General features: G+C 44.2%; 1 protein-coding gene across 1 annotated transcript in view; it reads left to right on the top strand.

Moving 5' to 3' along the window:
• LOC149434841 (sodium-coupled neutral amino acid transporter 3-like) overlaps positions 1–26,878 on the top strand; it is a gene marked incomplete at its 5' end in the record, with an annotated part of 40,139 nt that extends 13,261 nt beyond the window's left edge. The window contains 9 exons of the mRNA XM_089663316.1: positions 1,497–1,579; positions 4,207–4,265; positions 5,024–5,194; positions 7,315–7,394; positions 10,071–10,171; positions 13,470–13,594; positions 17,595–17,739; positions 18,967–19,070; positions 20,198–26,878. Coding sequence (XP_089519442.1) covers positions 1,497–1,579; positions 4,207–4,265; positions 5,024–5,194; positions 7,315–7,394; positions 10,071–10,171; positions 13,470–13,594; positions 17,595–17,739; positions 18,967–19,070; positions 20,198–20,302 — 973 coding nt within the window. The remainder of the gene's footprint in view (positions 1–1,496; positions 1,580–4,206; positions 4,266–5,023; positions 5,195–7,314; positions 7,395–10,070; positions 10,172–13,469; positions 13,595–17,594; positions 17,740–18,966; positions 19,071–20,197) is intronic.
• Positions 26,879–27,140: the final 262 nt, after the last annotated feature.

Genomic DNA, 27,140 nt, shown 5'->3' with positions numbered 1-27,140 from the left:
CATACCCCCCCCCCCCCTCCATCTCTATACCTACCCCCCATTTTTCCCCTCTCTATCATCTTATTCTCCCCCTCTCACCTCTAACCCCCCCTTTACCCATTTCATCCTGTGTGCCCCCCCCTTCTCTCTCTCTATCTATATATATCCTCTCCCTTTTCTCCTCTCCATCCATTTACCCCCTTCCAACATTCCCCCACCCCCCTACTACATTCCCCTCCATCTCTTTACCCCACTCCCATTATCTTCACCTCTCTATCCCTCCATTTCCACTCTGTGTCCCCCCCCCCCCATTATCTCCATCCATTTACCCCCTTCCAACATTCCCCCTCTCTCCATCTCTTTACCAGCCCCCCTCTCTCCCCCCATTTTCCCTCTGTCCCCCCCCCCCATTATCTCCATCCATTTACCCCCTTCCAACATCCCCCCCTCGCCATCTCTTTTCCACCCCCCCTTTCCCCTTCATTTTCTCTCTGTCCCCCCATTATCTCCATCTATTTACCCCTTTCCAACATTCCCCCCTCCCTCTCCATCTCTTTACCACCCTCCCTCCACCCCCATTTTCCCTCTGCCCCCCCATTATCTCCATCCATTTTCCCCCTTCCAACATTCCCTCCCTCTCCATCTCTTTTTACCACTCCCCTCTCCCCCCTATTTTCCCTCTGTCCCCCCCATTATCTCCATCCATTTACCCCCTTCCAACATCCCCCCCCACTCTATACCCCCACGTTCCCCTCTGCCCCCCCCATTCCATGCAGTGCTCTCACTGTTGCTCTGTACATGTCTCTGTACCCTGTGGATATCCACGTCTCCTAATAGAGCTGCAGCCGGCCCTTCCAGCCCCACATGAACTCACAGCTCCTAAAAATACCGCACAGAGCCGAGAGGGAGAAGTGGAAAAACACAGCAGAGCTGGCAGCACGTTGGGGGGTGTGCACCGGGGAACACCCCCTCTGACACTTCTCTGCCCCCCCCCTCCCCTTCCTGGGCTAGGTTATCCCAGATTATTGAACCCAGGGCACACTGAGGAACTACAAGTCCCAGAATGCCCTACTAACAGCATGCTGGGACTCATAGTTCATCAGCAACTGAAGGGTTAACATCTAAAAGTTTATTAAAGGGGAACTCATACTAAAAAAAATGTTGTTTTGGATGGGGTGGAGAAAGGTTAGAACCTCTGTCTGCAGAGTGGCAGATTTCCCCTTATCATTCCCCTCTTACCAGGACAGGAAGTGATGGGAAATCTCCCCAATGGGGTCACACCTGGTAGTGACACCTAAGAGAGGCTCTAACCCTCCCCCACTCTGTCCACAATTAGCAAAAAGTGTTCTGTCCGGAGTTCCACTTTAAACATGTGTTGATGATTTTGCTGGTGAGAAGAAATGGCTCAGAGTTTAGGAAAAATGTAATTTCCACAAAAAGGGCCCAATATTGACCCCATGGTGCTGCACTCAGTCCATCTATTACCTCTGGCTAACCGTTGTGTGTCCCCCTTCCAGGGACTGGTACCTAAATGGGAATTACTTGGTGATCATGGTGTCCATCTGCATCATCCTGCCGCTGGCGTTGATGAAGCAGCTGGGTGAGTAATGTGGAGATTTGTCTTCTATATTTAATATGATGAATGCAAAAAGGCCTAATATCCCGACGGACATGGAGCACTGCTGACGTGATCCAGAGGATTCAGTGCAGATACAATGTGACAGCCACCGGACTGCATGAGATCATTTACATAGGAAATGGCAGGCACAGCATCATCTTCTATAGAAAGATAGGACCAGAATTGTCAATGTGTTTACCACCAGCCAGATCAGTGGTGAGGATGGGGACCTAGGGGCCCCTGTGCAAATGCTTCACCTGGACTCTATTTGGACCCCATTGCTGTTCCCTTAATTACATTTAGTTCCACCTCTGAGTTATTTCACTGCAGCAGTATAAACAGCCCTCTATGCAGAATGCTGACCTCTTTCCAGGTGATCTGTGAATCCTCCAGGTGGCCTGGGCTCCCCTTTCAGCATTTATAACTCAAATATTTTGACCCCATTGATGTTCCCTTCATTACATTTAGTTCCACCTCTGAGTTATTTCACTGCAGGAGTGTAAATAGCTCTTCATGCAGAATGCTGAGCTCCCTCTAGGTGGTCTGTGCACCCTAGAGGCCCCAGTGTAAATTCTTCACCTGGACACTATTTGGACCCCATTGCTGTTCCCTTAGTTACATTTAGTTCCACCTCTGAATTATTTCACTGCAGCAGTGTAAGTAGCCCTTTATGCAGAATGCTGACCTCTTTCTAGGTGGACTATGAACCATCCAGGTGGTCTGTGTGCCATTTACAGCACATATGACACAGCTATTTGGACCCAATTGCAGTTCCCTTAATTACATGTATTTGCACCTCTGATTTATTGTACTGCAGGAATGTAAATAGCTCTTCATGCAGAATGCTGAGCTCCCTGTAGGTGGTCTGTGAAACCTCTAGGTGGTCTTGTGCACCCTAGGGGTCCTAGTGCAGATGCTTCACCTGGGCTCTGTTTGCACTCCATTGCTGCTTCCTTAATTATAGTTAGTTGCACCTCTGAGTAATTTCACTGCAGGAATGTAAATAGTTCTTCATGCAGAATGCTGAGTTCCCTCCAGGGGGTCTGTGAACCCTCTAGGTGGTCTGTGCACCCTAGGGGCCCCAATGCAAATGCTTCACCTGGACGCTATTTGGACCCCATTGCTGTTCCCTTAATTACATTTATTTGCACCTCTGAGTTATTTCACTGCAGAAGTGTAAATAGCACTTAATATTAAATGCTGAGCTCCCTCCAAGTGGTCTGTCAACCCTCCAGGTGGTCTGTGAAACCTCCAGGTGGTCTGGGTTCCCCTTCCAGCACATATAACACACCTGCTATCAGATGATGACTGGTGCCGTCATTTGGTCATGTGACCTGCAGGCTGCAACCTCTGTGACTCTGCCACCAAATCAGGTTCAATCCTGAACTGGAAAATTAATGCTTGAAGCTGATTGGCTGTTGGGCAATACATGGAGATAATACTTGAGAGACATCAATAAATAATGTCTATATTAAAGTCAAGAAATCAAAAGTTCATCATGTCTCAGTAACATGGATCCAATAATAAGAAACGCAAATCCCCAGTGAAGATTCCGCCCTCTGTCCTCAAAACTGAAGATGGTGAGAGTCAGCATCAGAATAAAGTGTTCTTGTTGGGTTTTGGGGCCGCATTACATGCGTGGTTTTGTAGCAGTGATTTGTGGCAGCCACAGAACTGCAATTTGTTGCTAGGAATCAGTTGCAGCCAATCCTGGTCTGTGTCACGGCAATTGCAGCCAATCATGGTTTGTGTTAACGTAATTGCAGCCAATCATGGTCTGTGTCACGGCAATTGCAGCCAATCATGGTTTGTGTCCCGGTAATTGCAGCCAAACATGGTCAGTGTCACGGTGATTGCAGCCAATCATGGTCTGTGTCACGGTGATTTCAGTTAGTCATGGTCTGTGTCACAGTAATTGCAGCCAATCATGGTCTGTGTCACGGCGTTTGCAGCCAATCATGGTCTGTGTTAGGGCAATTGCAGCCAATCATGGTCTGTTTCATGGCAATTGCAGCCAATACATGGTCTGTGTCACGGCGATTTCAGCCAATCATGGTCTGTTTCATGGCAATTGCAATCAGTCATGGTCTGTGTCACGGTGATTGCAGCCATTCATGGTCTCTGTGTCACAGTAATTGCAGCCAATCATGGTCTGTGTCACGGCGATTGCAGCCAATCATGGTCTGTGTCACGGCGATTGCAGCCAATCATGATCTGTGTTAAGGCAATTGCAGCCAATCACGGTCAGTGTGTGTCATGGTGATTGCAGCCAATCATGGTCAGTGTCATGGTGATTTCAGCCAATCATGGTCTGTGTCACGGTGATTGCAGCCAATCATGATCTGTGTCGCGGCCTTACTGCGATTTGTGGCTCAGTCACTGAGCGACTTTTTAATGGCATTTAAAGCTACAGAATCACCATAGAAATGAGTGAAGAGATTTATAGCTGCTACAAAGTGACTCTGACCGTTGCCCAGCACAGACGCAGCATACAGCCATTTATCCAACTGCCACACAACTGTTTGGTACGATGAGATTTCATCAGTGCAGGATATGAAGTGTGACTGTGCTATCAGAATACCTGACATGTTTGTGTTTCCTCTGTACAGGGTATTTGGGCTACGCCAGCGGGTTCTCCCTGAGCTGTATGGTGTTCTTTCTGTGCTCGGTAAGTGACCGCTACATAGTACATTATATCACCGTGATCTGTACAGTATATCTATCCATCCATCCATCCATCCATCTATCTATCTATCTATCCCTCCCTCCCTCCCTCCCTCCCATATCTATCCATCCATCCATCTATCTATCTATCTATCCCTCCCTCCCTCCCTCCCTCCCTCCCATATCTATCTATCTATCTATCTATTATCCATCCATCCCTCCATCCCTCCCTCCCTCCCATATCTATCTATCTATCTATCTATCTATCTATCTATCTATTATCTATCTATCTATCTATCTATCTATCTATCTATCTATCTATCTATCTATCCATCCATCCATCCATCCCTCCCTCCCTCCCATATCTATCTATCTATCTATTATCCATCTATTATCTATCTATCTATCTATCTATCCATCCATCCATCCATCCATCCCTCCCTCCCTCCCTCCCTCCCATATCTGTCTGTCTGTCTGTCCGTCCGTCTGTCTGTCTATCGTTCTCTATCTATCTATCGATCTATCGCGTCACCCAGCGTGGACCCGGGTGAGGGGGTGAGGTGGGTGTGGGGTGTTCCTTCACCTTTTCATTTTTTTTTTTTTTTTTCTGAAAAAGTGAAGAATGAACGCTTTGTGGCGTTTTTTGCATTCCTTAGCTCTGCAGGGCCGCAGCATGCTGGGACTTGTGGTTCAGAAAAAAAAAAAAGCGACCTTCACATTCGGCGTTCTAAATTCAATCTGCTGTCTCTGCTTCACTTTCAGGTGATTTATAAAAAGTTTCAGATCCTGTGCCCTCTGCCGCTGGGCAGCCTCAACCAGACTATGGCCGAAAACTTCAGCCTGCCCTATGGGCACGCGTATCAGAACGGGCACGCCACCGTGGAGTCCGACGCGGGGCAGTGCGCCCCCAAACTGTTCGCCCTGAACTCCCAGGTATGGTCACATGACTTCCGCAATGTATTCACTCCACCGTTTATTCATTGTAACAACCGCAGACGCCGCTCCGCAGCTCAACATTTCTACATGGAAGACTTTGACTTTGTGAAACTTCCACCACAAATTTTTCCAGGAAAACTTCCCGTCTTTTAACCACTTCCTGTCCAGCCTATGTATTTAAACGGCCTCCCCGCCCCCTGCTTGTGCACACTCCCTGAGAGCACGCAGCACCGCGATCCGGAGCCCGCTGTGTCCTCCGGACACAGTGGAACACCGATCGTTGCATGGGACCTCTGTGCGAGGTCCCGATCATGTGATCACTGATTGGCCAATCAGTGATCACATGCAGAGTAGTAAGGAAGATGTCACTTCTGACATCATTGCTTACCACGTGTGAAATCTGTGAATGATCACAGAGGTCACATGGTACGGGGCTATTCACAACAGCATTATGCCATGTAACAAGCTGTGACCAATCACAGCTCTCACAGTATTTCTCAATGGCTGCAAGAATACAGCCAGAAAGAAGGAGAAATGATTGCTTTTACAGCCTTTATGGGTGTGAAAGCAATCAGTGTAAAAAAAAATCTTCATCACCCCCCCACAAGTAGTACAGTGTCACTATAGTGACAATGTACTGCTAGGGTGACAGTATGTAAAAAAAAAATAATATAAAAAAATAATAAAAATATAAAAAAAAAATTTAAAAAATTATAATTTTTGGTTATAAACTAATTTGAGTTATTTTTTTTTTACTGAAAAGATAACTGAATACATTTTAGCCAAGAGTTATGATGAAATATTATTTATTTGCAAAATTGTATAAGAAAAACACTTTTTTTCAAAATTTATGGACCTTATCATTTATATAGAAAAAAAAATAAAAATCCCAGCGGTGAATAAATACCACCAAAATAAAGCTTTATCTGTCTCAAAAAAATACAAAAAAATTCATATGGGTGCAGTGTTGCATGACCGCGCAATTGTCATTCAAAGTGTGATAGCACTGAAAGCTGAAAATTGGCTTGGACTGGAAGGGGGGAAAGTGTCCGGACTGGAAGGGGGTGAAAGTGTCCGGACTGGAAGGGGGGAAAGTGTCCGGACTGGAAGGGGGGAAAGTGTCCGGACTGGAAGGGGGGAAAGTGTCCGGACTGGAAGGGGGGAAAGTGTCCGGACTGGAAGGGGGTGAAAGTGTCCGGACTGGAAGGGGGTGAAAGTGTCCGGACTGGAAGGGGGTGAAAGTGTCCGGACTGGAAGGGGGGGAAAGTGTCCAGACTGGAAGGGGGTGAAAGTGTCCAGACTGGAAGGGGGTGAAAGTGTCCGGACTGGAAGGGGGTGAAAGTGTCCGGACTGGAAGGGGGGGGGAGTGTCTGGACTGGAAGGGGGGAAAGTGTCCGGACTGGAAGGGGGGGAAAGTGTCCAGACTGGAAGGGGGTGAAAGTGTCCGGACTGGAAGGGGGGGGGAGTGTCTGGACTGGAAGGGGGGGAAAGTGTCCGGACTGGAAGGGGGGGAAAGTGTCCGGACTGGAAGGGGGTGAAAGTGTCCAGACTGGAAGGGGGAGGGCAAAGTGTCCGGACTGGAAGGGGGGGAAGTGTCCGGACTGGAAGGGGGGGGAAGTGTCCAGACTGGAAGTGGTTAAATATTGAGACCGAACTCTACAAGAAACACGTTTTCTGCCAGTAGAAGCTGTAAACACGACCTCTGAAATCTCATTTAAACTGTAACATGTTCATTGTTTACAATCCTTATAAATCTGCAGTTGTCATTATTATAATCCCTGGTGATCCTGCCATGAAGAGCCTTGTTTCTGCACTTCCTGTTTCAGTGACAACACTCTGCTCCCGTCTCCCAACTTTGCAAAGGTGTTGTCACCCTGTCCCATGGGCTTCCTATGTGGCTGTTTCAATACACATTACTCAGGGAATGATCCACTGTAGTCACCAAAAGGAAGCCGGTCTAGATTAATGAGAAAGAAGGCCAATAATGTGAATGCCGGACTGCAGTGCCTGCCAACGCACACATTATGTCACTTCTTACCTGTACCTTTACATGCTTGTTTATTGTATGTGTCCAGTGTATGTTTTGTATGACGATGTCCCCCTCCCCCTCTCTGCAGACGGCCTACACTATTCCCATCATGGCATTTGCCTTTGTCTGTCACCCGGAGGTCCTTCCTATATACACTGAGCTGAAGGAGTGAGTATATACACATACCTGTGATGTCTCATCAGTACTGTCAGTGTCATCTCTGGATGAACAGGCAGGGAAAAGTGAACCGTGTCCATTCTCGATCAAACAAAATCCAGCAACTGAGCAGCATGTAGTGGCAGAGCGGTCAGTGAGCAGTATGTAGTGGCAGGGCGGTCAGTGAGCAGTATGTAGTGGCAGGGCGGTCAGTGAGCAGTATGTAGTGGCAGGACGGTCAGTGAGCAGTATGTAGTGGCAGGGCGGTCAGTGAGCAGTATGTAGTGGCAGGGCGGTCAGTGAGCAGTATGTAGTGGCAGGACGGTCAGTGAGCAGTATGTACTGGCAGGGCGGTCAGTGAGCAGTATGTAGTGGCAGGGCAGTCAGTGAGCCATATGTTGTGGCAGGGCGGTCAGTGAGCAGTATGTAGTGGAAGGATGGTCAGTGAGCAGCATGTAGTGGAAGGATGGTCAGTGAGCAGCATGTAGTGGCAGGGAGGTCAGTGAGCAGTATGTAGTGTCAGGCAATCAGTGAGCAGTATGTAGTGGCAGGGCGGTCAGTGAGCCATATGTTGTGGCAGGGCGGTCAGTGAGCAGTATGTAGTGGCAGGGCGGTCAGTGAGTAGTATGTAGTGGCAGGGCGGTCAGTGAGTAGTATGTAGTGGCAGGGCGTCAGTGAGCCATATGTTGTGGCAGGGCGGTCAGTGAGCAGTATGTAGTGGCAGGGCGGTCAGTGAGCAGTATGTAGTGGCAGGACGGTCAGTGAGCAGTATGTAGTGGCAGGGCGGTCAGTGAGCAGTATGTAGTGGCAGGGCGGTCAGTGAGCAGTATGTAGTGGCAGGGCGGTCAGTGAGCAGTATGTAGTGGCAGGGCGGTCAGTGAGCAGTATGTAGTGGCAGGACGGTCAGTGAGCAGTATGTACTGGCAGGGCGGTCAGTGAGCAGTATGTAGTGGCAGGGCAGTCAGTGAGCCATATGTTGTGGCAGGGCAGGCAGTGAGCAGTATGTAGTGGCAGGGCGTCAGTGAGCCATATGTTGTGGCAGGGCGGTCAGTGAGCAGTATGTAGTGGCAGGGCGGTCAGTGAGCAGTATGTAGTGGCAGGGCAGGCAGTGAGCAGTATGTAGTGGCAGGGCGGTCAGTGAGTAGTATGTAGTGGCAGGGCAGGCAGTGAGCAGTATGTAGTGGCAGGGCAGTCAGTGAGCCGTATGTAGTGGCAGGATGGTCAGTGAGCAGTATGTAGTGGCAGGGAGGTCAGTGAGCCGTATGTAGTGGCAGGACGGTTAGTGAGCAGTATGTAGTGGCAGGGCAGGCATTGAGCAGTATGTAGTGGCAGAGCAGTCAGTGAGCAGCATGTAGTGGAAGGATGGTCAGTGAGCAGCATGTGGTGACAGAGCAGTCAGTGAGCCATATGTAGTGGCAGGGTGGTCAGTGAGCAGTATGTAGTGGCAGGGCGGTCAGTGAGCAGTATGTAGTGGCAGGGCGGTCAGCAAGCAGTATGTAGTGGCAGGGTGGTCGGTGAGCCATTTGTAGTGGCAGAGCGGTCAGTGAGCTGTATGTAGTGGCAGGGAGGTCAGTGAGCTGTATGTAGTGGCAGGGAGGTCAGTGAGCTGTATGTAGTGGCAGCGTAGTCAGTGAGCAGTATGTAGTGGCAGCATAGTCAGTGAGCAGTATGTAGTGGCAGCATAGTCAGTGAGCAGTATATAGTGGCAGGGTGGTCAGAGAGCAGTATGTAGTGGCAGGGCGGTCAGTGAGCAGTATGTAGTGGCAGGGCGGTCAGTGAGCCGTATGTTGTGGCAGGGCGGTCAGTGAACAGTATGTAGTGGCAGGGCGGTCAGTGAGCAGTATGTAGTGGCAGGGCGCCAGTGAGCCGTATGTTGTGGCAGGGCAGGCAGTGAGCAGTATGTAGTGGCAGGGCGGTCTGTGAGTAGTATGTTGTGGCAGGGCGCCAGTGAGCCGTATGTTGTGGCAGGGCAGGCAGTGAGCAGTATGTAGTGGCAGGGCGGTCAGTGAGTTGTATGTAGTGGCAGGGCGGTCAGTGAGTAGTATGTAGTGGCAGGGCGGTCAGTGAACAGTATGTTGTGGCAGGGCAGTCAGTGAGCCGTATGTAGTGGCAGGACGGTCAGTGAGCAGTATGTAGTGGCAGGGCAGGCAGTGAGCAGTATGTAGTGGCAGGGAGGTCAGTGAGCAGTATGTAGTGGCAGGGCAGGCAGTGAGCAGTATGTAGTGGCAGGGTGGTCAGTGAGCATTATGTAGTGGCAGGGCGGTCAATGAGCAGTATGTAGTGGCAGGGCAGGCAGTGAGCAGTATGTAGTTGCAGGGCGGTCAGTGAGCAGTATGTAGTGGCAGGGCGGTCAGTGAGCAGTATGTAGTGGCAGGGCAGGCAGTGAGCAGTATGTAGTGGCAGGGCAGGCAGTGAGCAGTATGTAGTGGCAGGGCGGTCAGTGAGCAGTATGTAGTGGCAGGGCAGTGAGCAGTATGTAGTGGCAGGACGGTTAGTGAGCAGTATGTAGTGGCAGGGTGGTCAGTGAGCAGTATGTAGTGGCAAACATTGTTGGGGGGTTATGCTAATCTGCAAGTGTAGGCATGCTGGGACTTGCAGTTCCTCGGCGGTAGTAGGGCATGCTGGGATGGATGTGCAGACCGCTGGCATTTTGTCTGTGCTGATCATTGTTGTCCTCTGTGCCCGCAGCGCCTCGAAGAAGAAGATGCAAAGCGTGTCTAATATCTCCATTGCCGTCATGTACTGTATGTATTTCCTGGCCGCCCTCTTCGGATACCTCACCTTCTATGGTAGGTTGTGCAGCGTGAGCCCGCAGGGTGGGGGTGGGGTCCGTGTCATGCAGGGTGGGGGTGTGGGTCCGTGTCATCCCGGGAGACGTGTCTGGGATCAGCGGCCTGCCCATTGTCACTTTAATAGCACCGTTTAGTCATTATCTACGTTTATTTTTATCCGGGTGCTTTGTTTCCTCCCTGGAGTCTTGTCTCCTCTCCATCTTCCATCGTTTCTCCCCATACAGATGCGGCAACCCCCAACACTATCTGTTCTGCCCAATGCAATCGGCACCGAGAGATGATCAGTGCGACCTCTCTGTTCCTGATTATATACAAGAAACAATGTATAGAAAACCATTCATATGTAGCAGTGCAAAAAAAAAAATCACAACCTTCGTCTCATAGAACTGCATTGACATTCGTTCTGTACAAAATTCAATGTTATTAGTCTATTCTCCTTCCAGGTCGAATGTTCTCCGCAGAGTAGATGGAGATGACGATCATAGTAACTAGGGACTTATTTCCTATGGTCACCAGCTCCATCTAATGGCCATAATGCAGTATTTTCTGTATATGTTCATTCTTCGCCTATAGGGGGCAGAATCGAATGTCGTTAGGCTATTTTCTCACCAGGTCGAATGTTCTTTATAGAGTAAATCACTGGATGGTGCTGACAATCACAGTAAATAACTATTTATTTTTCAGTTCCATCTAATGGCCATAATGCAGTACTTTCTGTATATGTTCATTCTGTGTGTATGGGGGGCACACACAAATGTCATTAGGCTATTTCCTCTCCAGGTCGAATGTTCTTCATAGAGTAAACTGCTAGAGAAAGTTGACGATCATAGTAACTAGGTATTTATTTCCTATGGTCACCATCTCCATCTAATGGCCATAATGCAATATTTTCCATATATGTTTATTCTATGCGTATAGGGGGCAGAATCGAATGCCAGTAAGCTATTTTCTCTCCAGGTCGAATGTTCTTCATAGAGTAAATGGATAGATGGAGCTGACGATCATAGTAACTAGGTATTTATTTCCTATGGTCACCAGCTCCATCTAATGGTCATAATTCTTTATTTTTCGTATATGTTCATTCTGTGTGTATGGGGGGCACACACAAATGTCATTAGGCTCCTTTCTCTCCAGGTCAAATGTTCATTATAGAGTAAATAACTGGATCATAACGATCACAGTAAATAGCTATTTATTTCCTATGATGATCAGCTCCATCTAATGGCCATAATGCAGTATTTTTTGTATAGGTTCATTCTGTGCGTAAGGGGGGCCACAATCAAATGTTATTAGGCTGTTTTCTCTCCAGGTCGAATGTTCTTTATAGAGAAAAATCAGGAAAATGCCTATTATGGCCATTAGATGGGACAGACAACCATAATAAAGATGTATTAGCTATGATCCTCAGCTCCACCTAATGGCCATAATGCAGTATTCTCCATGTCTACTCCTTCTGTGCGAATGGAGGCGTAATCGAATGTTATTAGGCTATTTTCTCTCCAGGTCGAATGTTCTTTATAGAGTAAATAACTGGATCATAACGATCACAGTAAATAGCTATTTATTTCCTATGACCGTCAGCTCCATCTAATGGCCATAATGCAGTATTTTCTGTATAGGTTCATTCTGTGCGTATAGGGGGCCACAATCGAATGTTATTAGGCTATTTTCTCTCCAAGTTGAATGTTCTTCATAGAGTGAATCAGGAAAACGCCACATTATGGCCACCAGATAGAGCTGATAACCATAACAAATAAATATTTATTACCTATGACCATCAGCTCCTCCTAACGGCCATAACAGGGGGACAATAGATTTGTATCAGCCTATTTTCCCTTCAGGTCGAATGTTCTTCATAGAGTAAATTGCTAGATGAAGCTGATGATCATAATAACTAGATATTTATTTCCTATGACCGTCAGCTCCATCTAATGGTCATAATGCAGTACTTTCTGTACAAGGTTCATTCTGTGCATATGGGGGCCACAATCGAATGTTATTAGGCTATTTTCTCTCCAGGTCGAATATTCTTTATAGCGTAAGTCACTAGATAGTGCTGACGATCACACTAAATAGCTATTTACTTCCTATTATCATTAGCTCCATCATAATGGAGGTCATAATGGAGTATTTTCGGTATAGGTTCATTATGTGTGTATAATTTCTCTCCAGGTCGAATGTTCTTTATAGAGAAAAATCCGGAAAATGCTCATTATGGCCATTAGATGGGACAGACAACCATAATAAAGATGTATTAGCTATGATCATCAGCTCCACCTAATGGCCATAATGCAGTATTCTCCATGTCTACTCCTTCTGTGCAAATGGAGGCGTAATCGAATGTTATTAGGCTATTTTCTCTCCAGGTCGAATGTTCTTTATAGAGTAAGTCACTAGATGGTGCTGACGATCACGCTAAATAGCTATTTACTTCCTATGATCATCAGCTCCATCTACTGGTCATAATGGAGTACTGGGGCACAATAAAATTTTCCCTCCAGGTCGAATGTTCTTCATAGAGTGAACCAGGAAAATACCTATTATGGCCACTAGATAGAGCTGGCAAGCATAGCAAATAAGCATTTATTACCTATGATCATCAGCTCAATAATATGGTATTTTCTATGTATATTCCTCAGGCAAAACTGAATGTTATTAGGATATTTTCTCTCCAGGTTGAATGTTCTTTATAGAGAAAAATCAGGAAAATGCCTATTATGGCCACTAGATGGGACTGACAACCATAATAAAGATGTATTAGCTATGATCATCAGCTCCACCTAATGGCCATAATGCGGTATTCTCCATGTCTATTCCTTCTGTGCGAATGGGGGCAAAGACGGAATGTTTCTCTCCAGGTTGAAAGTTCTTTATAAACTGAATCTGGAAAATAACTCATTATGACCACTAGATGGAGCTGAGAAGCTTAGTAAATAAGTATGTATTACCTAGGGTCACCAGCTCCCCCTAATGGCCAAAATACAGTATTTTCCTGATTCACTTCATTCTGTATGAATGAATAACATTCGACCTGGAGTGAAAATAGCCTAGTAGCATCCAATTCTTCCACATTCCAGGTGTCTATGATGTTTCACAAGTTCCATTCAAACAAAACAACACAGAGAGACTCCAGTACTCTCAGTAAATGTTGTCACATGTGACATGTACAGTATATATATATATATATATATATATATATAGACATATATATATATATACACTGTATATAGATAGATGATGGACATATCGGCTTCACCCCTCCTCCCTGGCTCATGCGTTGTCTCGTCTCTTCCAGGCCAAGTGGAGTCGGAGCTCCTGCACACGTACAGCGCGGTGGACACCTTCGATATCCTGATCCTGTGTGTGCGAGTCGCTGTGCTCACCGCCGTCACCCTCACTGTCCCCATCGTCCTATTCCCGGTAAGTCGGCTGCTCAGGGGGGCGTAGGAGCTGACACTCTACACGTATAAATATGTGTTCACAGGGGCGGACTGACCATTTGGAAACTCGGCACTGCCCGAGGGCCCGGGGTCAGTAGGGGGCCCCATGAGATGCCCCTGGTACCTTTTCAAGTTTGGGCAAGGACACAGGGGCCCCATGATCCCCTATTGCCCGGGGGCCCCATGAGTTGTCAGTCCGCCCCTGCGTGTACATATACACTTTTACCTGCCGAAAACGACACAATTCTCTCCATTTACACCGATGATGGAGGTAGGAGGCGCTATTCAGAGTGTGCAGCTCTGCAGCATCCTGTTCCACCTCCCTGCCTCTATCTGGCTCCTAATGCAGGCCATAGACGGTTCGTTTATCAGCCGATTTTTCGTCCTAAAAACGAAACATCGTTCGTTCTGTAAACCGATGTTGCCACCAATGATTGTGAAAATCGGCCGTTTTTCACAAATTTTCCAGCATGACCAATAAAAGAAATGAGGAGGAACCGCGAAAATCGGCCGATGCCATCGCCCAACTAACTGTGCGAAAATAGGCCGATAAACGAACCGTCTATGGCCTGCATTAGTCTTCTCTGTGCCCAGAGGCGGACTGACTATTTGGAAACTCGGGCACTGCCCGAGGGTCCAGGGTCAGTAGGGGGCCCCATGAGATGCCCCTGGTACCTTTTTCATAGGCTTTTTTGAGTTTGGGCAAGGACACATGGGCCCCATGATCCCCTATTGCCTGGGGGCCCCATGAGTTGTCAGTCCGCCCCTGTCTGTGCCCCCCTGCAAGCATTTACACATCTGGCTACTTGCTAAAGCCTTGCCCATATTATACCCCCAGTGGCTGCAACATGTTAGAATAACGGCCCAGAGTAATAAATAGCAGGAAGAGTAACAATAACTCATTACTGGGCAGGCATGGACTTGCAGAGCTGATGACAGGTTCTCTTCAATGGGCCATGCTATGTTATGTACTCATGGGATGCGAAGGGTTACATAGGCTCTGTTTTATAGATGAAATACAGAGAATTATAAAAGTATATATCAATATAGATCCTTTAACAAATAAAAAATATCATTTTAATTATTTCTGAATATTAATTTGTATACATTTATCATATTTTATTACTATTATATTACATGCACTAAATATTCTATTATTCTCTCTATATATATATATAATTTTTTTGTATATTAAAAAATATAAATGTAATTATATTTTAAAATAATTGAATGTATATTTATTATATTTTAATAACTGATATGTTAACTGTATTAAAGATTGTGTTTAATATATACATATTTGTAATATACATACAGTAAATATAATTTTAGAATATATATTTATTATATTTTAATAACTACTATTTTAGATTAATTAATGATTGTATGTGTTGTATATACAGGTGAAACTCAAAAAATGAGAATCTGGTGCAAAAGTTCATTTATTTCAGTGCAGCAACTTAAAAGGTGACACTAATATATGAGACTCATTACATGCAAAGCAAGATAGTTGAAGCCGTGATTTGTCATCATTGTGATGATTATGGCTTACAGCTCATGAAAACCCCAAATCCACAATCTCAGAAAATGGGAATATTGTGAAAAGGTGGAATAATCTCGGCTCAAAGTGTCCCACTCTAATCAGCTCATTCAGCCATAACACCTGCAAAGGGTTCCTGAGTCTTTAAATGGTCTCTCAGTCTGGTTCAGTAGGAATCACAATCATGGGAAAGACTGCTGACCTGACACCATCACTGACACCCTCCATAAAGAGGGAAAGCCTCAAAAGGTAATTGGAAAAGAAGTTGGATGTTCCCAAAGTGCTGTATCAAAGCACATTAATAGAAAGTTATGTGGAAGGGAAAAGTGTGGAAGAAAAAGGTGCACAAGCAGCAGGGATGACCGCAGCCTGGAGAGGATTGTCAGGAAAAGGCCATTCAAAAGTGTTGGGGACTTTCACAAGGAGTGGACTGAGGCTGGAGTCAGTGCATCAAGAGCCACCACACACAGACGGATCCTGGACATGGGCTTCAAATGTCGTATTCCTCTTGTCAAGCCTCTCCTGAACAACAAACGTCAGAAGCGTCTTACCTGGGCTAAAGGAAAACAGACCTGGTCTGTTGCTCAGTGGTCCAAAGTCCTCTTTTCTGGTGAGAGCAACTTTTGCATCTCATTTGGAAATCAAGGACCCCGAGTATGGAGGAAGAATGGAGAGGCCCAAGGACCCCGAGCATGGAGGAAGAATGAAGAGGCACAAGGACCCTGAGTATGGAGGAAGAATGGAGAGGCACAAGGACCCTGAGTATGGAGGAAGAATGGAGAGGCCCAAGGACCCCCGAGTATGGAGGAAGAATGGAGAGGCACAAAGACCCCGAGTATGGAGGAAGAATGGAGAGGCCCAAGGACCCCGAGTATGGAGGAAGAATGGAGAGGCACAAGGACCCGGAGTATGGAGGAAGAATGGAGAGGCACAAGGATTGGGAGTATGGAGGAAGAATGGAGAGGCACAAGGACCCGGAGTATGGAGGAAGAATGGAGAGGCCCAAGGACCCCGAGTATGGAGGAAGAATGGAGAGGCCCAAGGACCCCCGAGTATGGAGGAAGAATGGAGAGGCCCAAGGACCCCGAGTATGGAGGAAGAATGGAGAGGCCCAAGGACCCCGAGTATGGAGGAAGAATGGAGAGGCACAAGGACCCCGAGTATGGAGGAAGAATGGAGAGGCCCAAGGACCCCCGTGTATGGAGGAAGAATGGAGAGGCCCAAGGACCCCGAGTATGGAGGAAGAATGGAGAGGCCCAAGGACCCCGAGTATGGAGGAAGAATGGAGAGGCCCAAGGACCCCGAGTATGGAGGAAGAATGGAGAGGCCCAAGGACCCCCGAGTATGGAGGAAGAATGGAGAGGCACACACTGCAAGATGCTTGAAGTCCAGTGTGAAGTTTCCACAGTCTGTGTTGATTTGGGGAGCCATGTCATCTGCTGGTGTTGGTCCACTGTGCTTCATTAAGTCCAGGGTCACCGCAGCCGTCTACCAGGAGATTTTGGAGCACTTCATGCTTCCTTCCACAGACCAGCTTTATGGGGACGCTGACTTCATTTTCCAGCAGGACTTGGCTCCGCCCACACTGCCAAAAGCACCAAAACCTGGTTCAACGACCGTGGGATTACTGTGCTTGATTGGCCAGCAAACTCACCTGACCTGAACCCCATAGAGAATCTACGGGGCATTGCCAAGAGAAAGATGAGAGACATGAGACCGAACAATGCAGAAGAGCTGAAGGCCGCTATTGAAGCATCCTGGTCTTCCATAACACCTCAGCAGTCCCACAGGCTGATAGCTTCCATGCCACGCCGCATTGAGGCAGTAATTGCTGCAAAATGGGCCCAAACCAAGTACTGAGTACATATGCATGCTTCTACTTTTCAGAGGTCTGATATTGTTCTATGTACAATCCTTGTTTTATTGATTGCATGGAATATTCTCATTTTCTGAGATTGTGGATTTGGGGTTTTCATGAGCTGTAAGCCATAATCATCACAATGATGACAAATCACGGCTTGAACTATCTTGCTTTGCATGTAATGAGTCTATCTCATGTATTAGTTTCACCTTTTAAGTTGCTGCACTGAAATAAATCAACGAATGCACAATATTCTCATATTTCGAGTTTCACCTGTGTGTGTATATATATATAAAGTGTATTTTTATTATACATGTATACAGTAGATATATACAGCAAATATAATGTTGTAATATATATTTATTATAGCTTTATTACTACTCTTTGGAATATATTAGGTTATTAATGATTGTATTTAATAGTAATTAATGTATTAATAAATAAATATATCTATGATTATAGACTTCTAGATAGTTGGTGTAGCGGCATTGTGCAGCGTGCGTACTAATTGCGCTCACCTTTGCCCGCTCGCGCTCCTCATTAGATGCGGCCACACGACTTCTCTGTCTTCTCCGTTAGGTGCGGCGCGCCATCCAGCATATGTTGTTCCAGAACAAGGAGTTCAGCTGGATCCGCCATGTCATCATCGCCATGGTGCTGCTGACGTTAATCAACCTCTTGGTTATTTTTGCCCCGAACATCCTGGGAATATTCGGCATTATTGGTGAGTTATTGATAACTTTCCCTCTGGTTTGTAATGAGAGTCCCGATATCCGGCGTCGCTCCCAGAATCTGAGAAACACTGAGACAATATATGAAAAATATGTTAAAAAATACATTTCAGATATACTGTATGTCTTTAAAAATACAAATCTACATTTTTGGAATTCATTTACAAATATATGTAAAAATATATGTTAAAATGACTTTTTTTATATGTTAAAAAAAATCTGAAGAATATATTTTTAAACATGTATTTTTTTTTATATATTCTTCAGATTTTTTTTAACATATAAAAAAGTCACTTTAACATATATTTGTAAATGCATTCCAAAAATTTTTGAAATGCACTTACAAGTATATGTAAAAATATGTTAAAATGAATTTTTTTATGTTAAAAAAATCTGAATAATATATTTAAAAAAAAATACATGTTTAAAAATAAATGTTTTTAAAATATATTCTTCAGATTTTTTTTTTTAAACATATAAAAGTCATTTTAACATATATTTTTACATATATTTGTAAGTGCATTTCAAACATTTTTGGAATGCATTTACAAATATATGTTAAAGTGACTTTTTTAAATGTTAAAAAAAAATCTGAAGAATATATAAAAAAAATACATGTTTAAAAATATATTCTTCAGATTTTTTTTAACATTTAAAAAAGTCACTTTAACATATATTTGTAAATGCATTCCAAAAATGTTTGAAATGCACTTACAAATATATGTAAAAATATATGTTAAAATGACTTTTTTATATGTTTAAAAAAAAAAATCTGAAGAATATATTTTAAAAAAATTTATTTTTAAACATGTATTTTTTTTAAAATATATTATTCAGATTTTTTTAACATAAAAAAATTCATTTTAACATATTTTTACATATACTTGTAAGTGCATTTCAAAAATTTTTGGAATGCATTTACAAATATATGTTAAAGTGACTTTTTTATATGTTAAAAAAAATCTGAAGAATATATAAAAAAAAATACATGTTTAAAAATATATTCTTCAGTTTTTTTTTAACATATAAAAAAGTCATTTTAACATATATTTTTACATATATTTATAAATGCATTCCAAAAATGTAGATTTGTATTTTTAAAGACATACAGTATATTTTAAAATGTATTTATAAGAAAAATATTTTTGAAAATACATTTTAAATCCTTGAGTTCTGCTCCTGGAGAACGTCACCGTCTCCCACTATTTGTGTCCCCCCAGGTGCCACGTCCGCTCCGTGTCTGATCTTCATCTTTCCCGCCATCTTCTATATCCGGATCATGCCCAAAGACAGGGAGCCCATGAAGTCCCCCCCGAAGATACTGGTAAGAGACCAAAATAAGCAGCACACAGGATGCGATTTTGGAGGTTTATTATAAAAAAATATTTTTTTAAACATGTATTTTTTAAAAATATATTCTTCAGATTTTTTTTAACATATAAAAAAATAATTTTAACATATGTTTTTACATATATTTGTAAATGCATTCCAAAAATGTAGATTTTTATTTTTAAAGGCATACAGTATGTTTAAAATGTATTTTTAAAAATATGTTTCATATAAATACATTTCAAATATACTGTATGTCTTTAAAATACAAATCTACATTTTTGAAATGCATTTACAAATATATGTTAAAGTGACTTTTTTATATGTTAAAAAAAATCTGAAGAATATATAAAAAAAAATACACGTTTAAAAATATATTCTTCAGATTTTTTTTTAACATATGAAAAAGTCATTTTAACATATATTTGTAAATGCATTCCAAAAATGTAGATTTGTATTTTTAAAGACATACAGTATATTTGAAAATGTATTTATATGAAAAATATTTTAAAAAATACATTTTCAAATATACTGCATGTCTTTAAAAATACAAATCTACATTTTTGGAATGTATTTGCAAATATATGTAAAAATATATGTTAAAATGACTTTTATAGGTTAAAACAAAATCTGAAGAATATATTTTTAAACTTATTTCTTTAATATATATTCTTCAGATTTTTTTTTACGTGTAAAAAAGTCACTTTAACCTATAATTGTAAATGCCTTCCAAAAATGTAATTTGTATTTTTAAAGACATACAGTATATTTGAAATGTATTTTTAAAAATATTCTTCATATAAAAACATTTTCAAATATACTGTATGTCTTTAAAAATACAAATCTACATTTTTGGAAGGCATTTACAAATATATGTTAAAGTGACTTTTTTATATGTAAAAAAAAATCTGAAGAATATATTTTTAAACAAGTATTTTTTTTATTCTGTGTGCAGCGCAGAATAAGACCCACCTTGGTGCATGTTCGGCCAGAAGGGGTTAAAAACCATCAAAAGCCGCCTTCGTTTCACCTTCCCCAAAATTGGGAAATTTCACAATTTTCAAAATTTTGGAAAACTTTCTTCATCCTATAAAATCATGTTCTGTATTTTTTTTTTTGCAGGCCGCTTGCTTTGCCGGGTTGGGCGTTCTCTTCATGATCATGAGTCTTAGTTTCATCATCATTGATTGGGCAACCGGGAGCAGCAAAAGTAGCGGCAGCCACTAATCCCACCGGAAACCTTCTACCGCAAACCCCCCTCCCCCGTCTCCCCCATCACCCCAGGACTTAACAATGCAAACTGACAATGCTGCTGGCTCTTCAGTGAACATCAGGATGAGGACCTGTCATGTGTTCCTATTTATCTTCACTGGGAGGGGGAGGGGTTAATATTGGGTGTCCAGATGGGGGACTACACCTTTTTCGACCACTGTTGGGGTGGGCGAAGGTTCTTATCCAGCTGCTAGTTAGAATGGTACATATCTCACAGCCCGACTCTGGGAGGGGCATACTCCGCGGATGACAGGTCCCTCTCATTGGTCTGTTTATTAGCCCATAGGAGACGAGGGGCTGTACATAGTTCGGGAGGTTGGGTTATCATCAGTGTCTACTTGTATATAGAGGAGGATGAAGCAGTTAGAATTTTTCATACTGTTAGCTAAATGTTGCACATAAGCCATTTGTACGTGGAAGGACTTGACTCAGTTTCTTAATTGGACCCTTCAAGATCCTCCTACAACAATATGGTCCTTCAACTTTTCATGGCTGGGGGTTTGTGTCTGATACACTCTTCCAATTTACCCTCATTTTCTAATTGAACCCTTTGAGATGTCTTCTACAACGATATGGTCCTTCAACTTTTGTGAGGGGGTTTGTCTGATGGAATCTTCCAGCTTACCCTCGTTTTGAGATAACTCAAGTTTTTGAAGGGAAAAAAAAAGATCACAAAATATATTGAAACAACATCAACCAACCCAAAATTTGATACATCGCCAAGAATATTCCAAGAACAAGAGCCATTATTCCCAGAGAAGATCTGTAAACAAGGAGGAAAGTCGAACTAAAAGCCCATGACTTCCAGCGACCATTCCCACCAACACACGTCTAGGTGATGTCATTGTGAATGTTGCCCCTTGCATGTTGGATCCAATGGCAGAGGGCAAATGCCCTCTAACTGGACCATTTAAGATGTCTTTTACGACAATATGGTCCTTCAGTCTTTAGTGGTGGGGGGTGTGTCTGATGGACTCTTCCAATTTACCCTCATTTTCTAATTGAACGCATTGAGATGTCTTCTACAATATGGTCCTTCAGCCTTTCGGGCCAGGGGGTTTGTGTCTGATGGACTCTTCCAGTTTACCCTCATTTTCTAATTGAACCCTTTGAGATGTTTTCTACAACGATATGGTCCTTCAACTTTCGTGAGGGGGTTTGTCTGATGGAATCTTCCAGCTTAGCCTTGTTTTGAGATAACTCAAGTTTTTGAAGGGAAAAATAAAGATCAAAAAGTATATTGAAACGATAACCAACCATAAATTTGATACATTGCCAAGAATATTCCAAGAACAAGAACCATTATTCCCAGAGAAGATCTGTAAACAAGGAGGAAAGTCGAACTAAAAGCCATTTGTTTTCCCATGACTTCCAGCGACCATTCCCACCAACACAGGTCTAGGTGATGTCATTGTGAATGTTGCCCCTTGCATGTTGGAGCCAATAGCAGAGGGCAAATGCCCTCTAACTGGACCATTTAAGATGTCTTTTACGACAATATGGTCCTTCAGCCTTTCGCGGGGGTTGTGTGTCTGATAAATTCTTCCAGTTTACCCTCATTTTCTAATTGAACCCTTTGAGATGCCTTCTACAACGATATGGTCCTTCAGCCTTTTGCGGGGGTGGAGGGGAAATGTCTGATGGACTCTTCCAGTTTACCCTCATTGTGAGACTAATTGACAAGTAGTCTCAAGAACAACAACCATGATTCCCCGAGAAGATCCATAAACAAGGAGGGGACCCAAGCTTAAAAGCCATGTGTTTTCCCATGACTTCCAACGACCATTCCCACCAGCACAGGTCTAGGTGATGTCATTGTGAATGTTGCCCCTTGCATGCTGGAGCCCATTGCAGAGGGCAAACGCCCCAGGGTGACTGACCACACTTGATTGAGGAGAACACTGAGGGCTGCTTCAAGAAGAGAAACAAAGAGGAGAAGAGGAGGGAACCCCGGGAAGAAGGATGGACAAACAGGCAAAGCTTCAATGAAAGGCCTGAAAAAGCTGTGGCTTGGCCAACAAAGGCTGGCACATACTGAATCAAGTCACGTCTGCGATTGGGCACAGGGCCTCCCGGGGGAGGGGGACCCTGTGTATTGAATTCCTCCTCTGGGACAGCCTGTGACATGCAACTCTCAGCTGAAATTAAGAAAAACAATTGGGAACTTTACATTCTGTGGAAGTTTTCTGTAGCCGTGCAACTGGTGGAGAATCTGGGCAGTGTGTCATCATGGAGACAAGTACTGGGATGGGAATCATGGCAAGCCAATACCCAGTAACCCCTTCATTGCTGGAAGAGACAGAAAGTTGCAGTGGGGGAGGGGGTTTCAATCGATGTAGGTACAATATGGAGGGTGAGAGCGGAGCTATCCAATTAAAAGAGCTTCCTCTATAACACACTGGAAATTAGTCATGTGATGTGGACAATCGTCAATATATATAATCTGCTAATAAATTGTAACTTCACTTTTCTTCCTATGACACCAATACCATTCGGTGCCACAAGGAAAAGTTGGCTACTCATGTTTTCATATGTTTCAGCTGCATTTTTTGACCACAGATGGATTTCTGAAGCTCCTACACATCAGAGTGAACTATAAATAGAGAATATAAGAATTTTATTTAGTATTTTTTAATCTTCATAGAGCTCAGGTGAGATAAATGATTCCTAAATTGTTTAAGGCTTTAGGCACATGGAGTATTTGGACCCATCTATACCCCATCACATTCTTGGCAGAAGATGGGAGTGGTGGGACACAAGTCCATCTAGCCTAGAGGACAATATCCAGTTAGGTTCCTCCCAGGTTTCTGGGGATCCTGGGATATATTTTCTGGTGAAAAATTGGGGTGTGTGTTGACGGGCTCAGCAATTATTGGGCGGGATTAAATGTGGGTGCAATTTAGAACTGCCTGATCTTCTAAGCCTGTAGCCATTGAGTGCTGCCTATGGACAGAGGGAAGTCAGACATGCAGGCATGATCTGATTACCGAAAGATCTTTCGACAAACAAGCACATTCGGATTGACTGAATATATGTTTCTTCATATGGAGAAGGGAGAGGACGCGTCATTAGACACACCAACAAAAGTTTATCTTGGGGGCAGTGGACAATACCAGTTGTCTAGGAACATGCAACCCATTAATTTTTTTTTCCTTCAGAACCATTTAAGGGATGGCTGGAGAAGTCAGGGAGCAGTTCCATCCTTTGATTCAGAGGGGTAAGTACCCAGAGGGTGGGCCTATATCTGATTTACCTGCATGGCCCTTCTGAAGGAAAGAATCAATGAGTTACAAGTTCCTAGACAATTGGTATTGTCTAGGAACATCCAACCCATTGATTCTTTCCTTCAGAAGGGCCATTTAAGGGATGACTGGAGAGGTCAGACTACAGACTTATATTTGGTGGCCCATCAAACATAAGTCTGACCTGCACCCTAGAGAAGAGGCAGGTGGCTGTCTCTTCTCTAGGATGCAGGTCAGTAGATTACCTTCTTGTGGTGGTTCCATCTTTTGATTCAGAGGGGTAAGCAGCCAGAGGGGGTAGGCCTATGTCCCATTCACCTGCATGGCCCTTCTGAAGGAAAGAATCAGTGGGTTACATGTTCCTAGACAATTTGTATTGACTAAGAACATCCAACCCATTGATTCTTTCCTTTAGAAGGGCCGCTTATGGGATGGTTGGAGAGATTGAGGAGCACCTACAGATTTATGTCTGGTGGCCAATCTGGCTAGGGCAAAGATCACCCTACACCTTACTGCCACAAGACACCCAATAATCAGTTTATCTTAGCAGCGGTGGAAAATATTAACTCATTGATTTTTCCTTACGAAGGGCCGTTTAGGGAGTGACTGGAGGGGTCGGAGAGCACCTACAGACTTATGCTTGGTGGCCAATCTGATCAGGTCAAAGACCAGCTTGCTGCCACAAGAACAGAATTATGTTTGGTAGACAATAGATGACCTTCTTGTGGCAGTTCCATCTTTTGATTCAGAGGCGTAACCAGCCAGGGGGTGGGCCTATGTCCCATTCTCCTCCATGGCCCTTCTGAAGGAAAGAATCAATGGGCTGCATGTTCCTAGACAAGTGGTTTTGTCTAGGAACAATCAACCCATTGATTCCTTCCTTCAGAAGGGCCATTTAAGGGACAGCTGGAGAGGTTGGGGAGCACCTAGAGACTTAGGTTTGGTGGCCAATCTGCCCAGGTCAAAGATCACCTTACACCTTACTGCCAAAAGGTCATTTACTGATCTGCACCTTAGGGAAGAGGCAGGTGGCTGTCTTTTCTCTAGGATGCAGGTCAGTAGATGACCTTCTTGTTGCAGTTCCATCTTTTGATTCAGAGGCAAAACCAGCCAAGGGGTGGGCCTATGTCCCATTCTCCTGCATGGCCCTTCTTAAGGAAAGAATCAATGGGTTGCATGTACCTAAACAAGTAGTATTGTCTAGGAACAATCAACCCATTGATTCTTTCCTTCCTTCAGTAGAGCCATTTAAGGGACAGCTGGAGAGGTTTGGGAGCACCTAGAGACTTAGATTTGGTGGCAAATCTGCCTAGGTCAAAGATCACCCTACACCTTACTACCATAAGGTCATTTACTGATCTGCTTCTTAGGGAAGAGGCAGGTGGCTGTCTTTTTTCTAGGATGCAGGTCAGTAGATGACCTTCTTGTGGCAGTTCTATCTTTTGATTCAGACAGGTTAGCAGAGTATGCCCACATTCCGTTCACCTGCATAATGGGGCAATATACTGGTCTTTTCCTACTTAAAATAAACTTGTCACTGTGTTCTGTAGGGCACTAGGTGAGGTGGGATAAGAACAGGAGCTCCAGACTCTGGAGATCGGTTGGTGGATACGTGGTCAAGGTTCAGGGTGGCTTCAAGCACACCTAGAAACTCTGCTGCCCATCAATCCCGATCCTCCACCATTGCTAAACTGGTCATTACCATCCCCTCTTCTTATTCTGCACTGTAGCTTTGACCTATCTACCCCTCCCTGGCTGCCAAAAAAAATGATGGAAATCTGCAGCTAGAGAGAAGATCCCTACGAGGAAGCTTTGAGATCAATTCTACCAAGCTGCACCTGTTGTGGGAAGCCTTGAACCCGTCTGCCTCAAGTGATCTGCAGAGCATTGCGCTCAGAGATGCAATCTGTAACTCGAGTATCTTGGAGCAGAGCGGGGGGGGGGGGGGGGGGATCAGTTGTCCAAGTCCATCAAGGGATATTGGCTGGCAACCGTCGCTGAGGATTGTGAGATCCCTAGCTACAAAAAATATGAAATATGTCAGGAATTTATGTAGAATATTTCCACTGTGCTGAGCAACGGGGGTGTGAAAATACAACGTGGAGTAAACTGCTAATTAAGCAGAATTGCAAAGAAATTGTAAAGGGCGGAGGATGCGGGCAAAATGACAGGGTCTCTTTAAAGCCCCCAACCCAGTTAGAAACATAGCGTCAAAGCTCCTTCCCTAGCCAATATTGCCGCTTTCAGGGGGTGATGGTGTCTCCTCCTTTTGTCATGTGACTTCGGCATGAGCACGGCATCATTGAAGGAGATGATACCCAGAAGCACCGATGTTCTGATGGTTTTGATGGAGGAAGAAGTAAACGATCAAGCGCTGTGACGGTGAGCATTGTCTTGGGGTGGGCTTTAAAGAGAACCTGTCATTTTGCCCTGAATGGCCTCTTTACAATGGAATTATTCTATGGTGACCCTTGCATTAGTGTACTTTTTTTCTGCCTTGAATTAACAAGGTGACAGGGTCTCTTGAAACACGAGACAGCTAAATTAGTTGAAATACATAGTTTATATGGTATGTTTTACTTGTTAAGAGATTCTAAATTCTGTTCGGCCAGCCTTGTGATCCGGGCACCTCTGTCATACTGCATAGTGAGGGGTGACAGCTGCTCTCTGGCGAATGAATAGGCGGGGAGAAGAAAGACGTTCTCAGTCCAGTAAGTGACACAGGAAGCTGTAATGGTGAACAGTGGTGACTATGTAGAACCATAAGACCGGCTGAACAGAGTTATAAATACTAAGAATTGCTGCCAGCCATCTGGTGTTTATTCAGTGATATGGGCCATACAGTCTGCGGTTTCCTGTAAAAGATACTCACTAGAAATGTCAGATGTAGAAAGTCTTCCTCTGTATTACAGTTTAACCTGACATTTTGCTGACATGCGTTTCTCCAACTTCCCTACAACACAAGGTGTCCTTCCAGTCCCTGCCCCCGCGGAGCTTTTTGCTCCTCCTCCCTAGCCGACGCTGACCGATCCCTTTATTGGGGGAGGATTGTTGTGCTGTTCTTGTTTTTACTGTACTTTTAACTACTTTGTATTAAAACTGTCATAGATTAATATCATTGTCCCCTCCCCCCCCCCGCCTCCATGTACAGCCTGGCTGGGGGGAGGGTAGGGGGGTGTAGTGTAAGTAGTTTAAATTATAAAGAAATGACTTATTTTTGGGAGAAGGGAAATGTTTATAGCAGAGAATTTATTGAATCTTTGTACTTGACAATAAAATGTGAACGGACCCAACGTGTCAGCTTGTTTGTGAGTGTGCGGTGACGCGCGGGGGGGGGGGAGAATACACCTGGGGGGGAGAGAATACACTAGGGAGGGAATATACTGCTGAAGGAGAGAGTAGACTGGGGGGGGGAGGGTGTACACTGGGGGGGGGGAATACACCGGGGGAGAAAATATACCTGGAGGGGAATACACCAGAGGTTGGCATATGGGGGAGGAAGAATACACAGGAGGGAAAGTATACACTGGGGGAGGGGAAGGATAAACAGG

Source organism: Staurois parvus, unplaced genomic scaffold (genome assembly GCF_062004578.1).
Source record: "Staurois parvus isolate SC_StPar_1 unplaced genomic scaffold, SC_StPar_1.0 ptg001659l, whole genome shotgun sequence".
NCBI lineage: Eukaryota > Metazoa > Chordata > Amphibia > Anura > Ranidae > Staurois > Staurois parvus.
This window is presented reverse-complemented; position numbering and strand designations above follow the sequence as displayed.